The 18,460-nt window shown below is 44.8% G+C and overlaps 1 protein-coding gene across 2 annotated transcripts in view; it reads right to left on the bottom strand.

Moving 5' to 3' along the window:
• LOC139286811 (septin-7-like) overlaps positions 1–17,715 on the bottom strand; it is a 42,255-nt gene extending 24,540 nt beyond the window's left edge. Inside the window, exons 1-2 of one of the 2 annotated variants that reach the window (XM_070907730.1) lie at positions 17,624–17,715; positions 12,594–12,693 (exon numbers count right to left, since the gene is read on the bottom strand). In XM_070907730.1, the coding sequence (XP_070763831.1) occupies positions 12,594–12,693; positions 17,624–17,662 (139 nt within the window). In that variant the 5' untranslated portion in view covers positions 17,663–17,715. The remainder of the gene's footprint in view (positions 1–12,593; positions 12,694–17,623) is intronic. The other variant, XM_070907731.1, reaches the window with a different exon arrangement.
• Positions 17,716–18,460: the final 745 nt, after the last annotated feature.

Genomic DNA, 18,460 nt, shown 5'->3' with positions numbered 1-18,460 from the left:
ATCTGCCGATACCGAGTCCTATCAGATACTTAGATTGACCTAAATGTTGATTAAATATGAGACACACTGAAATAACAGCTGTAGCCTACTTAATCTGACCCACCTTATTTTTCACGAGCTGCTTGATCCGAATACTGAAGGTCCTGAACTACACAGACGATGTAGTGTATATGATACGGACGAGAACTGAACTAGGAGAATGCATGTGAGGCAACCCCTATGACTCTGTTGGGGTTGTGTTGGAACTACAAAAACACTTGCGATCGCACAGGCGGTGCTGCAGAGTGATGCTTCTCTTTGCTTCTCCACAAACAAGTTTTGCCAGAGCACGCACACACACACACACACACACACACACACACACACACACACACACACACACACACACACACACGTCGAGAAGCTGCTTCCTGAATGTTTTGTGATCTTTGATGATGAGAGAGCAGAGGTAACAGATTCGTCAGAGTGGAACAAAGTCGATCACCGGTGCAACCAAATCTTTATTTCAGCCCGGATCGGCTCGGACACAAATCATGAACCTCTTTTTATCCCCTTCAAATCAACCACCTGCTGGGGGAGGGGGGGGGGGGGGGGGGGGATGTTGATTTATACTTTCCACAGCACATCTGTGTGTTCTTCAGTCCATGTCTAAGTGGTGTGAAGCCCCGGTGGATTCCGGTCTTTACCGCCTTCTTGACCTCACCGGCCCCCCCCCCCCCTCCAGGTTGCGAACACACTTTGTCTCAGTGTCTCCTCCTGCAGCCTCTACAGCCAGACGGCGGGCCGACTCACCCGTTTGATGGACTGTTTGGAGTTAGAGGTCAAGCGTGTGCGCGCGCAGGCACACACACACACACACACACACACACACACACACACACACACACACACACACACACACACACACACACACACACACACACACACACACACACACACACACTCTACACTCTACACTCTACACTCTACACTCTACACACTAAATTACTACCAGCCCTGCACAGGTTATCTAAATGTGGAGGGGTGGGTGCTAAGTGGGTGTGTTTGGGTATGTGTGTCCTTCAATACTGAACTACATGTCTGCTTCTCCTGTTGGCAGGTTAGTGTCACTATTCAACAAAACAAACAAGCAGGAACTGAAGTGAAAGGTCTTAACAATGACATCCACCTTAACTAATCAGAAAACGAAATGAAACTAAATGGCTGAAATATCTGCAGCCATGCGTAAAGGATCCCTTCACTGTAATAAGAGTAAATGAGTCCTATAGATGGCTTTGAGGTAATAAAAACTCCCAATGCCATTTCAGGACAGAAAGTCATGGGTCAAAGGTTTCAGTTTCTGTTCCTGACAGGCTCAGGCTGTGGTCTTCTTGAACCAGGCGTGCCCAGTCTCGTCTGTGGAGCAGATGTGATACTGAGATCTGTCATCCCACAAGGCCCGACGGAGGCCTGAAAACAGCCCGGACGCCCACAGCCGCAGGTCCTGATCAAACACTGGACAGAGCTCACCTAAACACCCCACTGACCAAACATCTCCGTGGATCCTCAGCAAACATCAAGCTGGCTGTTCTAACCAAACCAAACAGCTTTCGCAAACACTGTAATCTTTGGCACAAACACAGGAGTGAGGAGGTGTGAGCCAGTCTCTGGATCTCTTTCTACCCACCATGTGACCCCATCAAGGATTCTATTGGTTTTGGCTTTTAAAAGGCCAATGGCAAAATGTTTAGATCGAAGTTGCTGGTTCAATGGCAATAGCCTACTGCAACTGTACGGAGAAAATGTCACACCACACCAAACTCCACTCCAAAAAAAATGTAAAAGTTATTGTTTGCTTGTTGACTAAGGTTTACATGACTTAACTCGCATTAGGAATGGTCAGAATGCATTCTTCAACAGGGCACAAAGACACTAAGCAGCCTTCTGATCTCCATTTGTGTGAATAACAAGTAAACCAAATCGAAAAAGCTAAAAAAAACCAAAACGTTTCCAAATCAAAGGCTGTGAAGAAAAACTACGAGTGGTTGGTTATTAACGGCTGTAGTAGAGGATTTGTTAGTTTATCTGACTGAGAGGCTCAGTGTGATGGATGCTTCACTCAGTCACTGCAGTAGACTAACCCCCCCCCAAGGGCAGGTCCGTCCCAATTAGCCTCCCTGGTTCAGCTTTAATTAAATATTGGTTCCACATGACAAGTGGAAGCACAGTGCCAGCTCTCTGTAAATAGACTAATGACCTGAACGTCAGTGATGGATGGATGGATGGCTGACCCCCCCCCCCCCCCCCCCCCCCCTCCCCCAAGCACATCCCCACTGTTTCTCTTCCTCTCTCTCAGTGAGCCATCGCTCTGCAGCTCTGTCTCTGTGTCACTCAGCCTCCAACCACATTCCAGTGTTTGTTCCATTTCTCTTCTCCGTCCCTGCTGTCCGCTTTGGACCTCGACTTCCATTATTATCCCCCACATTAACAGAGAGCGGTCTTTGCACTCTTCTTCATACGTACATTCACGTGTTTGTTCTGTGGTTTTTTTGTGTGTTTTTTTTTCGTTCATTCAAGTATCATATGCGATAAAACACTTGATTGTATTTTGACAAAACCTTGGGAAACAAGGCTCTCGCTGCTGTGTTGTAGCGGTTTCAATACAGGCTGGCCGTAGATGGTGGAACACATACGGGCAAAACGAGACAAAATACATTGTTATTGATTGCCCTGGTGGGAGACTGCATCATTTGTTGGGCAAGATGTTTTTCCTGTTGCCCATTTTTGCCATTTCGGTATGATTAAACCATGACGCACAAGAGGAAAAACAGGAAAACATTCAAGAGGCTGCATGTAAGCCAGTAGGTCCACCGCATAGACCAGTGCTTCCCAACCTTTTCCCCCTGTTTTACCATTGTATGTACACTGACGCCGCCCCCCACCCAAATACAATTACAAAAAAGGGGAAGAAGCAGCCTACTTCTTTTGAAATATCTTTACATACATTTCATTATATTCACTGCATTAAAAAAAAAACAATAACAGCACAGAACAATTAACTGATCGATTAACCTAAATAGTGAACTTAATACCCGCAGGAAGTTTGTTTTAAACTAGCAATTTGTATAAAATATTTCCTGTAGATATTGCAATGTATCAGACCATTTTTCCTTATATTTTTAGGAGGACTTTTCCATGTCCGTGTTATGATTTTCTTTGAATTTCACACATCGTTCATACGTTTTAATAGCCCAGGCAGCCTGGCTTTATAATAAATAAATAAATAACCCTTACATTTAGTTGGTCTTCTTCACAGAAATTAATTGCATGCATGTATATTATATATTTTCTTATGTATAAACCTGTAAAATCAAGAGGGTTAGCTCCCACTAACTACACTACTATCTGCTAAACTGGTTTCCAGGATTCCAGGTGCACCAGGATTCGGACTCCTATATTGATGCTTGCTCATAGCTGTGCAGTAGCACGCTGCAGGATTAATGTACAGACTGAAAACCTTGCACGTTAAATACAAACATGTCGAAGGAGCTACAGCAAGCCGGACTGTGAGACAGAAAAACAAACATACAAAATGGTCACAGTGGGTTTCCCATGGGATTCCTGACATTCCTCCCCCTCTTTCTCCCATTCTGTCTCTGCCTCTCTCGCTCAGCCCTGAGGCAGCAGCTGGCCCCCTCACATCCTGACAGGCCTACTAACTAGCACCCAACACAAATACACACACACACACACACACACATATATATATATATATAAACACACACACACACACACACGCACATCTAACAGGCATGTGTGAGGCCTGAACCAGAAAGTGTGAAATGAGACATCTGGGGAACATACAGGCATGAAGAGAGAGAACAGCAGAGTCCCAAACAGACGGTGGATGTGAGAGAAGTTGAGTTTGCTGAACACCAGACTGTTGGGAAAGATAATTCTCCATTGTTGAGGTTAAATGGGACTCCCTGAAACAAGGGGGCAAAGGTCAGTGTTTTGGCAAAAGATAAGGATCTGCAAGTCCAGCAGAGTCTGTGGAAGAGTCGGAATCCAGCCTAAACTGTGTCAGCACTCCGTCTGACAGCAGTGGTCCACATGGGCTGGCTACAGAAGCCTTGAAGGGACACAACCCACTTTCCTCTGGGTTTTTTTGTGTTTTGTTTTAAATTAGAGAGTGAGCGTTCCGCCGCGATCCACCGGGCCCCGAGACTAAATCTGACAGAAAAGTCGGCACGTGCTGGGTCACGGCAGACATGTGCGTCTCAAAATAGAGACGGAGAGAACCGGAGCGGAGCAGGGGAGAAAGAGCGGGTAAGGAGAGGGGAGAGACTTGCCTGCAGTGGTTTGACTGAGCATGCATGAACATGCACATGTGCACGACCCCGTCCACACACTCGCGCACGCGGTGACAGAGTAGCCTGCGCTGAGCGCTGTGCCCACAGGCGATGGGGAATCTTTGTGAAGTAGATTTGTAAACAGGCTGCTGTCCAGCAATAATGACGAGGCCTGTCCTGCTGTAACATGGGTGGCTTAATACATACTGAACTGACCACAGATCTAGGGCGGCGATCAGACTGGAAAATACTGAACTAGAGTCCCTGACATCATTCTGTAACTTTCAGTTGGCTTGCTTAGAGACCAGAAACTGAGGTTTCTGGGTAGCATAATGTATTTTTGGAGCCCTGAGACTTTTCTCAGTACATGTTTCTGTGTCCTCTACCATGAATTTCCAACAGCCCAAGAATGACTGATAAAGATCCAAGAGGTTTCTAGCTAATCAAGGACGTATCCGATGATGACAAATATTAAAAAAAGAAATAAAAAAGGCCCAAAATGATGTGCATGAATGTTGCATCATGGTCCAAGTGCAGGAGGGGAATTGAGCAGATGTGAGTCTGAAATGATGGCATGAAGCCGTTGAGTGTTCAAGTTTGGGAATCTGGTTGTGTCGAGGGTGACATGGGAACGTCTTTCTGCCAAAAAGGACACAAGCACCAACTTGTCATTCTTGGATTTAAGAGTGTGGCAGTTGAGAAACTGTGCACAGCCTGCAAAGTGTTGCTGTGGAAGGAACGTTTAATGGAGGTTAACAGTGTAAAACCCATTTGGGGCCAACAAAGAGTGTTGAATTAACTGTCACTGTTTTACCCTCTGAGGTTATCTTTTCTACTTGCTGCATTTGAACTTTCGAATAACCTCAGCCAAGACAAAATGTTGTAAAACAATGAATAAAAGTGAGGGACCCTGATGACCTTTTTAGGTTTAGTGGCAAAAGCCAATGGGCCAATCAGCTACCGAGAATATCTGAGCTAATAATAATTTCATTTGCAGACTGGAACAGGGACTGTTTCCTGAGATAAAATGTGTGAAGAGCTGTGATGTTTTACATAATCTGCTCTCTCTTGAAAAGACTTAAACTCCTGTTCCAGGAGCGGGTCTTGAGATCAAGATCTCCCAATCCTTTCAGGGCACAGCAGGTGCTCAATGAAAGTGGCTTCCCCAAAAACTCGAAAACCACAATCCTTGAACTTTAACCATCGGGTGTCGAGTGTCAGCGCAGGGCGCTGATCGGCGACGCGAGGAGAGCTAGAAATTGAAGTTTGAGAGAACTGAAATTCTAAATGAGGAATCACAGTTAGCCACCAGTTGCCACATCGGATTGTGGCCGGTGTGTTTGAGAGCTTCTTTGTCACGTTAACAACCAACAGTTGGTTCTTTTCTTTGTTATAGATCGCTCTGAATGGTGAAACGGTGCCGGTGGCTGAGCGAAGTTGAACTCCTTCATTCTGAGTCCTTATGCTAAAGAGAGAGAGCGAGAGCTGGAGATAAGAGTGATCAAGCAGATGGAAGGAAGAGGGAATGGGGTACTTTTCCTACACACCGGTCAACAAATTGAAACAGTGTGTGTGTGCGTGTGTGTGAATGTGTGAGCTTGGTGTGTATTAACGTATCCGGTTAAGCCAGCAGATTAACTAGACCAAAGCCTTCCTTCACTCACTCCCTTCTGCAAGGTCAGTAGGCAAGGCGGTCAATCCTAAGCCTGTCAGACCGTCTTATCTGGACACACGTACACGCACACACACACACACACACACACACACACACACACACACACACACAGCTCACAAGCTTAGAGAACTACAACAACAACAGGATAGACAGCAGGACTACTACTGACTCAGTGGGGAGACTACAACTGGACTGTAAAAGAGATCCATCCCGCACTTCACTGGCTGCTTCAGTCACAGGCCTTGACTACTGTACTTACATACAGAGGTGCTTTGACCTAAACGCTACCTTGCAGATGTTTAGGTATAATGTTTATCATGTTCAGCACGTTAGAACATTTTATAATAAGCACTAAACACAAAGTACAGCTGAGGCGGATGCGAATGTCATTCGTTTTGCAGGTATTTGATCATAAACCAAGGTATTGGACACATAAACACTTTGGTAGAACTAAATGAAAGGTTTTTGTTTACAATTCATCCTGACGTGTGTACCAAATTTCATGGCCATCCACCCCATAGTTGTTGAGATATTTCAGTCTGGACCAAAGTGGTGGACCGACAATGCCACCCCCGGAGCCACGCCGCTAGTGAGGCTAAAAATACCGCGCATCTGCTGGTTCGCATTACTTCGACGTCACCACCACCAAGCTTAACTTTTAAGAGAATGTCGATAGATATAGATATATAGACAGACAGATGCAGTGTATAAACACAACGAGGCTGTAAAGGCGGACTAGTGAGTAGATGACTTTCCGTGTTCGGCATGAAGACATTTAATGTCTGCCACATCTGCTGTAGTCTCATTTAGCCGCTTGTTAACGACCGCCTTTTTTAAGACACTGGTGTATGTTATGTCATAAATCAAAAACGTTGAAATCTCTTAAGCTTGTGTTAACCACAGACCTTATTTCAGGCATCTAACCAAAAACTCGTTCAAAAAACCCCACAGACTTCCAGACGGGGGAACCGGAAGTGTAAAAAATGCTAACTCATTTCCGGGTTTTAGGACTCATTCCTGCGGCACTCTAAAGTAACAGATTTTTCTCCGAAACACTTGAATAAGGGAACTTTGCAAAAATAAATTAAGTCTAATATCTGATAAAACAAAACAAAACAACAACATTATGAGTCTGACCAAATGATCAATGCCAGCTTTCGGTACCTGGCAGTTTGACACATTTTGGTTGCTACCAAAAAAAGGATTGACGTGTGATACCCAGCACTTGTTAGTTGTAGTCTTACTTTGATCCAAATGTTGTGTCAGAGGATAAGCCACCCTGATGAGAACTTGTGAACAGTGAAACTTTTAAAGAACTTGAATCAGTGCTACTCTAATGCAATGTCCCACATGCAACTCGCAGCTCTGCTCGCAAGGTCAGACTCATAAAAAGCTTCTGATGTGCTCTCCTCCCGCGTCGCTTTAGGAAAGCAGAGGCAGCGGGGCTGTTAAGAACTGGCCTTGTTACACATCAGAAGCAGCATGAAGCAGGCATCGCTTCCCCTCTCCTCCCAGCTCCCTTCAGTTCTGATCCGACTCCCAGCTCTGTTCAGCTCTCTGCACTGGCGCTGGATCTTGCTAATCTTTCCAGGAGTTTCTATTCAATCTGCCAGCTGGACAAAAGGGGCAGGAAGCAGCTTTTTTTTCTCCCCCCTCTCAAGAGAGGGGTGGATTGAGAGGGAAAAGACAGAGTTGGACATGGGGGAGGAAGAAAAGAGAGGCTAAAAAAGAGCCGTTTCTGGTGGCGTTCCTTCTCAGGGAGTGACCGACTGACGGCGGAACAACTAGAGCTGCTTCCTGGTTAGCCCAGGGCTCCACATGGGCATGACAAGCACCTATACATACACACAGCGTGGTCACAATATAATTGGTTTAATATATAAAACTTAAAATGACACCATTACGCAACGCTGCAGAACAAGCGGTATCACAAAGCCTCGCCGCAGCTAGCGGTGTGGTGTCTGTTCATCATAGGGCTGAGCGATATAGCTGAAAAATGTATCACGATAAAACGCTACTCAAGACAATGTTTTTATGATTTTGTTATGATGTGTTTTTAAAAGCTGAATACTAATTACGGCTCTAAATCTATATTGTTACTACTGCACTGCAGTTAGGTTAGCGGGAAATTGATGCTACGCCGTTAGCTACTTTTGCTCGTTGGCTACTTTCGCTCGTTAGCTAATGTCAACTTTTGGTCAGACTCAGAGGTAAGAGTTTCAAATGATTTATGTTAAGTTGAGGTTTATTTGGAAAGCTTTAGGAGGCTTGCGCTGTTCTGCCTGATGTGCGCTTTTTTGCCAGACAGCATTTGCCAAACCTCCACAATTGGGGTGGCTAGCGCAAAGTTAGCATGACAGCCCTAATAATAAGAAAGAGACAGGTAGAAAAACTTCAAACTTTTGACGGCAACAAGTATTTCCCAAAATGTCAGAGTTGCTTTGATTTTATACAACCAGGCTTCTTCTTTTGATGATTCCAATCGACATAATTGTGCCCATGTTTTTAGCTTGTAAAAAGGCACACAGAGCACTGAATTGTGAAATAAATATCACATTCAGTCTTTTGGAACAGCATCTAGCATAACACAGTTACACATACAAAGCTTGCTGCAGTCAAAAACCCAAAGCAGCTGGATGCCATTACAATCCGTTAATCTGAAATGTCTCGCCATGAGACATATTAGAGCTCATATTTCAGCCAGTCTGACCTTTGTTATCTCTCTCTCTCTCTCTCTCTTACACACACACAGTCACTTCAGACATTACATTGACTTACATTCATTTCCTGGAGACTTAAACCAAGTCTTCACCCTCAAATCTAATGATTTACATTATGGGGACTTGCGTTTTGTCCCCAAAATGAAGGTGAGTCCCCACAACGTATCTGTGTAAACAGATTTATGTCCCCACAACATGAGTAACACACACACACACAAATCAGACGAGTCCCCTATTGCACGTAAGTCCACTGCACTTATTAGTGAGCTTTTGACGCCCGATTGCTCAGCAGTGTGTTGGACAGGGAAGCTGTTGCAGGGCACCACCACAGATGCACTTCACAACAATCGGTTACAACAGCTCCTCCCAGTTAGACACAGGACCGAATAATAGCACTGCTTGCTCGACAACGTGTGGGTCAGTCAAATAGCGCCCTTGACAAAGAGGGAGACATAATGACAGTGAAAGTGGGAGCTGAGAGGCTGAGAGACTTTGACAATAACTATTAATGTTGTAATATAAAACTGTACATGTGGTAGTGGTGGTGGGAACACAAGGCGGTTGATAGATTTTTATGAAGTCGTCAAAAGCAACCCCCTTCTTACCTTCACAATTCAAAGTACCGGCTACAGAAGTGACTTCCCCTCGCCGAGTTACCTGCAGGCATCAGCCCGGTCATCTCATGCTCCACCATCTGTCTGTTCCAAAACTACGGCGGAACAATACCGGTCCTCTGAGTCGGGCCGAGCTTTCACACTTCACTACGATGCCAAGCGCAGCAGCGCCGAGGCCAGCCTTCAGTCTTTACTTTCACAGACTGCCTTAAGCTGCAGGTCCAGCTGGCTGCTTTTCAAATAAAGAAAAAAGAAAAAAGAAAAAAAAAGAATGAGCTCTTCTGTCTCTCTGGTATTATAACACCGGTATTTCCCCTTTTTTCTCCATCACATTGGTTTGTCATCATGGCCATATTTGTGAACATTGTAGGTCTTATTTTGGAGTTGAGTCTACGTTTTATGACGCAGGAATTCGAATTTCTTTAATTGGTTTCCAAAGTAACACAGGGTAAATTACATTTCACCATGTTAACTGTGCACACTGTATACAGAGTTCACGTGATTTCGACAAGATGCATTGGACAGCGTGCTGCATATATTGCTAAAGCTGCACAAGCCAACTTCACACTTAAGCAGCTGGTCACAGGGCCTGGTCACACTAGCATTCAAAGCGGCAAATTCATACGCAGGAGCAGCGAATATCTGCGCGATTTTTTTGCGTCAAGTCACAAAAAAGGTTTTTACGCTCGCTTGAGGTGGTTTTTGCCTTTGGCGCAAAAGAGCTGATGCACTGAACGAGATACGGAAGTGCCTTCGCCGACCGAGTTCTGACGTAGCATTGAACTCACACAACTGGTGAGCTGTTTTCGCTCGTCTTCGTCTTCGTCTCCGGACAGACCAGTACTAGCTGACATAAAAGAACAACTCAAACCTGATAGCAACAAATTCCTGAGGACCTCTGGGTTAGATGGCCAAGGCGTCTCGTTGCGTTTCTGGTCCGCAACCCTCTACTTCTTCTACTCCGTTTACTGGTGGATTACAGCCATGCGTAAAGCGTAGCCAACTTCTGACGGAACCGCGCTTTTGCGTTGGGCCTCGTTTATTCGCTCCAAACCAGTTGATGAAAACGCGCCTAATCCGCATTTCTGTTTTGTGACATCTCAAAAATCCCTTAAAATTTGCTTGACAAATTAATGGAAACCCATCTAGTTTTAGTTTCATAAAGTCTGTTTCGTCTCGCCATTAACCAATATATTCTGTCACTGCTTTCATTCATCATAGCATTCAGAAAGCATTGAGTGGAGGGACAAACAAACCCCAGCCGAGAACCCTCCCTCTGAGCCTCTTCTTCAAACTGTGTCGAGTGGTGAACACGCTGCTATGCTCCTCACATTTGCTATGTGTGAAATTTGGATCATCTGGGGTATGCGGGGCTGGGAGCCAAGCAAACTGGGAAGAGAGACAGAGGGGGCCCATATGCGAGAGGGCCTGAAACAGGATCTAGTTGGTTGTGGATCTCGCTGATTCTCTCCCAAGCCATCACTCTGCTGTCTTTGTGTCCCTCCTGCTACTCTTCCACAGCGGCTGTTGACTAAACAGGAAGCTAAAACCCCAGACTGAAACAATAAAAAGGTTGGAGGCCTCTTTGTGTTCATGTCTTTTTCCTTTCACTGAACTGATCGGGGTCACCACAAGATCCCTTTAGTTAGATTTATGACCTTATAAAAAAAACATTTTGATGGCAGCTGCAACTGAGTTTAAGACCAACGTAAAAACCTAAAAAAAAAAAAAAAAACCTGACAAAAAAAGAAAAGAAAAAAGAAATCCGCCAAACTCACCGTCTTTCACTTGGGGGTGTGAGGCCAGGGCGGGCCCAGGGGAAAAAATGGGGGAAAAAAAACAAAACAGCCAGCTGTCTGAGTTTTCGAGCACTTACTTTAGTCAAAGGTAAAAGGAAGACGTGTGAGAACATTTTGGGAAGCATGCTCATTTGCTTTCTTCACCAAAGCGAGATGAGAAGCTTGATCTCAAATTCATGTCCGCAGCTTTAAGTACAGAGCTGGAGTCAAGCTTCCGCTAGCCCAGCTTAGCATATAGACTATGGACATATAGAGTTGTGTGCTGGAACTATCCCTGTTTAGACAAGACGTGTCCGACAGCTGAGTAGCTCATGCGGGACCGCCATAGTACGATCCATATCTGCTCATTACAGGACCCATTCACACAGGGCACCGTTCAATATGTCAACAGAGAGCCGAAGTCAAACTGGAACCTCTGGGTTCTGCTCCAGAAGTAAGAAAACCTCTTTCGAAATCCCACTGACAAATCCAGCCTGGGAACAGAATCTTTCTCAACATCATGTTGTGTGGCTCACTTCACGTCACGTCTAGATATGGTTTTAAGTTGTTTTTTTTTTTTATAAATATTGCCCTTTATTCAATATTGATGTTTTTCAGCAGCCTTCAACCATGAACACATTAGAGGACAGCGCTGATTGAGTTTTGTGGATATGGGCAAAACCAAGTCACGATAGCATGGTGTAATGTAATGACACGTTGAGTAACAGAAGCAAGAGGAACAGAGGCTAGGCAGGAAGTGACGTCATGACTCCAGCTCCCTATGCGACACTAGTTATTTGTGTGTGTGTGTGTCCATACAGACAGCCAAACCCAGGGTTCCTCCACTCCTCTGTCCGATTTCCCTCCCTCTGTGATGCTGTTAGCCGCATTTTGCAACCGAGTTCATTCATACTTGAGCCAACATCCTGCCGCTCACTTTCCAAATCAAATCATCCAAAACACACAGATGTGTCATTGTGCGTCCTGGGGCTACTGATGGAAGCTCCCCTGGGAAACTGTGGGAATCTGGTCTTTCACACGAAATAGTTTCACATGCACTCACTCCCCGTCACTGAAGAAAACTGTCGGGTGTTCTAAAAGCCAGGCCACACTGGGCCACCACCGCTCTGCAGAAACTGCTTATTTAAATTGTCAACTCGTCATCCGGAGCAGCTGAGCGCGCTGGATGCCACACATGCTTTACCTCCTTTCAACCTGCGCCGATGACCCACATTCACACAACAACAAAAAACGAAAACACACTCACACAAAACAGACACGGACCGACGGGCAGGTGCACATGCAGGCGCGCGCGCACGCACACACACACACGCACACACACACACACACACACACACACACACACACACACACACACACACAGGGTTTGGCTCGGGCTCTCACATGAACAGGAGCAAACACACACACATTCACGTCCTCACACGTGGGGTCAGGTGTAGATGTTTCCAACTTACCTACAACCATTAGCGTAAACTCGAACCCTCTTTTGACCGACTTTCGATACACCTGGTTGGGGAGATTAGCGAAGCCCACATAGCCCTCCAGGTTCCGCTGCTGGAAGAAGAACACACACAGAGTTAATGCAGGAATCACACAGCGTGATTGAATAATAAAAAACACACATGCTCTCAAAACGTGTCCAAAATGTGTATGTTTCACATAGAATATGGGCCTGTAACAGCCTTTTGGCAAAATAGGAGCTCCTATCAACACACAGAAACTCACACTGACACACACACACACACACACACACACACACACACACACACACACACACACACGCATGATGCACACAAAGTGCTGCAATTGGTATTTCTGTGACCTGCAGCAACAGAGCCCCTTTGAAGTGAAGTGCAGCTGGGATAAATACAAGAGGGGGAAAAAGGCTGTTTTAAGGGGAAGAGAGGTGAGGGGGGGGGGCAGACTCACAGAAAGAAATAACACCCCCCCCCCCCACCCCCCACCCGAGGAGGATGGAAGGAAGAAGTGGAGTCAAGTCCATCAAACAAGTAAACGAATACAGAAAAGTAATACAAGCCAATAAATAAAGCCGATACATGCAGCACAATCAAACAAATTCAATCTCCCTACGTGTTGAATCATGTCCATCCTGTCCCTCATGTGGGAGAGGGGTCGCGGTGAAGGCAGCGGATCTCAGGCCCGATCACAGCCCGGCCAGGCTCTCCAACTGCTCTCTCCCTTTACCACCGAGGTATCTCGGTGTATCTCTCTCTCTCTCTCTCTTCCCCATCGCCCTGTTCCTCTCTCTAACTCCCAGCCTGCTGTCAGATAACAACCCCCCCCCCCACTTTCCAATCACTGCGCAGCACTGTCCTGCACGCTACATGGGGCAAACACAATTGATCGCTGGGCAGCCTGCCTGTGCGTGGCCTCTCAGGCTTTGTCATGCATGGCGCTGATGGAGAACTGCAGCTCTGCGCCGATGGGCCTGCTGAAGGAGGGAGGTTTAAAAAAAAAAAAACGCAGGACTAATTCAAACTCCCAAATGAAGACACAGAACGGGACCTAGGGTTCCTAGGGCGCTGTGGGTGTCATATGATGCGACACTCATGTCGCATTTAATCATTACTGCCGAGTGCGAGTGCATTGCTCTTGTACCACCATTTGTCACATCACACTCATACACTGGCGTTTTCCCAAAACCTTTGTTTTCCCTCAGCCACGCGACAATGCAAGACTGCCATTATCATGTATCCAGTGAGGAACCCGTGCTGGGCAAGATACCTGAAAAATGTAATCAATCAATCCATCAAAAGGTGTCTTCCAACAACTCCAAAACCGCCGCACTCACACGCAACATATTCTGTATGAATAGAAATTCTGGCGTTTGTTTTGGAGTTATTTACTGGCCATTCAAAGCTAGCCTAGCCGCGGTGAAAGTAGCACCCCAGAGGTCACAAGGTTCGCACACCCTCCAACTCTGAACAAAAGGTTAGATGACTCCTGAATGTAGCCTTACCTGTGGCTAATTTTAGCAAGCCAGGTGAGAAGAAATCAATCAAGACCAAAAAAAGAAAAGCTACTGTAGCTACTGACAACAGCCTGAGGCCTTGCATGGACAAGAATGTGAAGTCATTAGATAAGAGGATGTTATAATCTGTAGGCTCCAAAGCCAACCCCAAAGTAAACCAGTCTCGGCTGGGGAGACCAGACTCGTATAAACATACTTTTATCACCAGAAACATGCCACTGGCCCAGTTCCAGTCCAAATCTGTACTTAAGGAAAACGTCAGGCTTATTCGCGCTGCAAGACATATCCACCTCAACGTGTCATTTCATTTATCTCCTGAACTTTTAATTCTTACTTCTGAAGAAGTGGAGAAACATAGAGCTTCCGGTTAACTGACAACTCCACATTTCATTAACTAATGGTTAATGACTAGGTTCCATATACCTTAATCCTACAGCGTACAATAATATTTTAGAGAATAATGTTCTTGCAGCTTTGTGGCAATAATTTCGAGAGGACCCTTCCCTTTTTCAACGTGACAATGCCCTTGTGCACGAAGGATGTCTATAAGGAAATGGTTTTCCCAGTTTCGCATGCAAGAACTTGACCGGCCTGTACAGAGCTCTGACCTCAACCTCAGCTCACACCTTTGGGATGAAGTGGAACCTTATCGCCCAACATCAGCGTTGGACCTCAGCACTGCTCGTGTGGCTGAATGGGAACAAATCCTTTCAGCCAGGTTCTAAAATCTTGCGAAAGGCCTTCCCGGAAGAGTGGGAGATGCGAGATGCTCACCAGTCACACGTGGCCGGGCTGTGACGTTCAGGTGTCTGCATACTTTTGGCCCATGCTGTGTGTCTTTTGCAAGTCTGTGTTGACTCATCATTCATAACGAGGGTTTACCCAGTGTCTTTCACAATTACGAACCCAAAACAGCCTGGAGGATGTTTCCTAGCAACACAAAAATAAAATGGTATAGGTTTTTGAAGGTTTAACAGTGGACTTTTGCAGGGCTACAACTAATGTTGTTGTTTGTTTTTTTTAAACAGGACATTCTGGACTATATTCCCACCATTGGACAATGAAATAAAATTGTTGAAAGACAATAAAATGTCGTATGAGGATGTCAGGACTGTGTTGCTGTAATCAATGGAGAACGTCAGTCACATCAGAGGTGGAGGACAGTAACTAACTAACCAATACTGATACCGTTGCTAGCCTAACTCTACATTCTACTGCATATTCCACGTGTTCCACACCAACACAAGCAACAATGTGGCAAAAGAAAAGGAAACAATCTATTCGCCTCATCAATACTCTGTGATGCATGCAGCTCGACAACAGGCACAACTACTCTGAACAAGCCTGGAGCACTTCCCACCATTTCCATGTTTGATCCACCCACATACAAAGTTTTGTGTGTGTGTGTGTGAGAGTATGTGTTACATAAGGTGGCCCCTGTGATGGTCTGTCCATTTCCCTGTAGCTGCACTGTGGGCAGCACAGGTAATGCACCACACTGGGTTGGTTATCTAGCTATTGGGAAGAAATCATTAGTGCAGGCTGTCAGTGTTTAGCTACAAAAAAGCTCTGAGTGTGTGTGTGTGTGTGTGCGTGTGTAGGCGGGAGTCTGTGGCTCAAATGGTGCCCTACATGAGTAAAACAGTGTGTGAATGCATACAGTATGCATGTTCATGTGCGCATGAATGAAAAACCCTTGTGTGTGTGTGTGTGTGTGTGTGTGTGTGTGTGTATCACACACACACAATGGGGTTTGTATACAAGAAACACAGTTGAAACATCGCATTCCCAGCTTGATAATAATAATTGTATCCATTATAGTATCGCTATAACATTCGAAAAGCAGCGATGGCACTTGCCCATTATGAAATGCATTGTGATTAATACGGTTCTTTTTAAACAGGAACGTGACTAACGGAGAGAAAAACAGGCATGGGACTTAAAAGAGGGAAGCAATGGGGGATGAGAGAGAGAGGAAGGCTAGTCAGTCCACACTGTTAATGTTAACCCCTCCCCCCAGTCCACCCAGTGGTGATAGTAGCTGCCTGGTTCACTGAGATCATCTGTATTGCCAAGTCCACCCCCCTCGTGCAATTCAGCAGCTGATGCTGAGGCCCTCTCCCTGCTTCTATCAGCTGTTTTAAACTTTAATTTATCACATATTGAATATTAATTGTGCAATAAATACTGCATCCCTTTAACTGCAGAAGGAGGACAGAAATCATTTGATAAGAGTGCTGGTGTCATTTCTTTCTTTTGTTATTTTTAGCAGCACAAAGCTCCCACTGCTCCCTCACTATCTCTCCGTCTCCCTCTAGGTGCACAATGTGTGTTGTGTAGTGTGATGAGTAATCACTCAATGCTAAATGTAAGGGTCAGTATAAAAAGCCCTAAACAAAGCAAGCCAGATGTGGTCCACCAACAGGGTTCTTCTTGCCAAGTGCAGTTGTGTGGACAGTCACACCAAACTCCATTCGACAACTGAGCAGTTTACTCAAAAGGTAAAAGTACATGATATCTGGTAAAGGTACATGCGTGTGATTTGGGGAACAAATATCTCTATCTGATATCTCTAATACTGAGTGGTTCAGCAACTATTGTCATATATACAATACAGTCCACCAAGCAATGTTTTACTTCATTAAATTCACATTTTTGGGGGGGGGAGTTTATATTGCGCGTGGCCTAAACTGGGAGATTTCTTAAGGGAATTTGGCACAGGTGAGCAAAACTCATCTGGGCTCTGATACTCAAAGCATAAAATCAGGCCATCGTAGCCGGCTAGGGCTATTACCTGGATTTTCGTCAGTTACATTTTTTCACTTGTAACATTGTCAAGATCGATGTGAAAACACGTCTAAAACAGGAATATACTGTCTTTTCCAACTGCAACGAGCTATAATTGAGACCAGACCGCGTACCCCTGATACGTGTTGTTCCCTATAACGTTCAAGCCCGCCTCCCTTACAACTGCCATTTAAAAGACAACATTACAACGTTATTTCTTTGTAAATTAGGTCCAAACTGTAAACCAAGCAAACACAGCAACCACCACACATAATATATAGCAACAAAAATACAAAATACAAATATAGTTCAGCCCCCCACAACCTCGCTTCACCAGAATAAGGCTACACAGAGGTGGGAGGCGTGATTCGTTTTTAAAACGATGGCATTTACTGAAATACATGTTGTTTGGTCAATCACATTACGCCAAATTTATCAGTAAATTATATGCATTTGTCAGACGGTGTGAATGATATTTTATTCAATTATATATATCTTTGTAGATACGCACACTATCCTAAAACGGCCGGATTGTTAAGGAAGAGTGGTGTGCACTCCTCTCCCGTGTTTGAAAGGTCAGTACCAGCAGGCACTAAAACGGTTAAAGTGGGTAAACCAATGGAGTTTTCAAATATTAGCCTATTAAAATCAACCGTAGTGTCAACACTTGCACAATGGTCTATTTCGAAGACAAATGGGACTTACGGCGATGCTGGGAACCGCAGTCTCTGGTCGCTCGATCATTGTACTGTGCTGTCACCACCCAGCCTGCAACGGACAGTCACCGAGGCATAAACTGATAAACGTCCAAGAGAATGACGGAGCGGAGAGAAACACGCGTCCTTCCCACGTAAACCTAGTTTTGGTGTAAACAAAAAGAAGCAAATTGCGTCTGAAAATGAATGAATGAGGTTAAATTACATATGGCCGCTGACGGTTACTACTACCAGATGTAGCACAGAGAGGAAAAATGCCCCAACGACCGTTTTTCCTGACGGGACAAAAAAAGACAGCATTTAACCAATACATCCGGTTTAGAATTTCAGAATAAGACGATATGTAGCGCAACAATTGTGTCGTTTGTATTATAAACCATGGGGCAACAGAAAGGTACACCAAGTGTGAAAAGATGAATAGAACAATTCTGCTCTATTTGTTTTTGGCACATAAAAACTTTTTTATTAAAAGCTAGCGTTTCCACTATCATTGCCAGACGATTTATTTCCCCACATATTTCTGTCTTTCTAAAAAGCTACACCATGATACTCGAGTTTTCTGTCCATATTGTAATGTTAAATTGTTAACCATGTTGCTCTGGACATTAAAATGTTAACAGCTTGTCATTTTGACCAAGATAAAATAATGTTTATGTTGTTAGCACTGAACTCAATACTTGTTGTTTTGCAAAATGTAGATGTGCGCACATCTTCACGGTAGTAAATGTATCAGTTCAGGTTCAAATGTGCACAAAAAAAACACCAAACTCCAGTATCATATTTCAGCGTTTCAAGAAGAGCAATAAAAGAAACGGCTTTATGCCCA

The sequence above is a fragment of the Enoplosus armatus genome, chromosome 6, assembly GCF_043641665.1.
Source record: "Enoplosus armatus isolate fEnoArm2 chromosome 6, fEnoArm2.hap1, whole genome shotgun sequence".
NCBI lineage: Eukaryota > Metazoa > Chordata > Actinopteri > Centrarchiformes > Enoplosidae > Enoplosus > Enoplosus armatus.
This window is presented reverse-complemented; position numbering and strand designations above follow the sequence as displayed.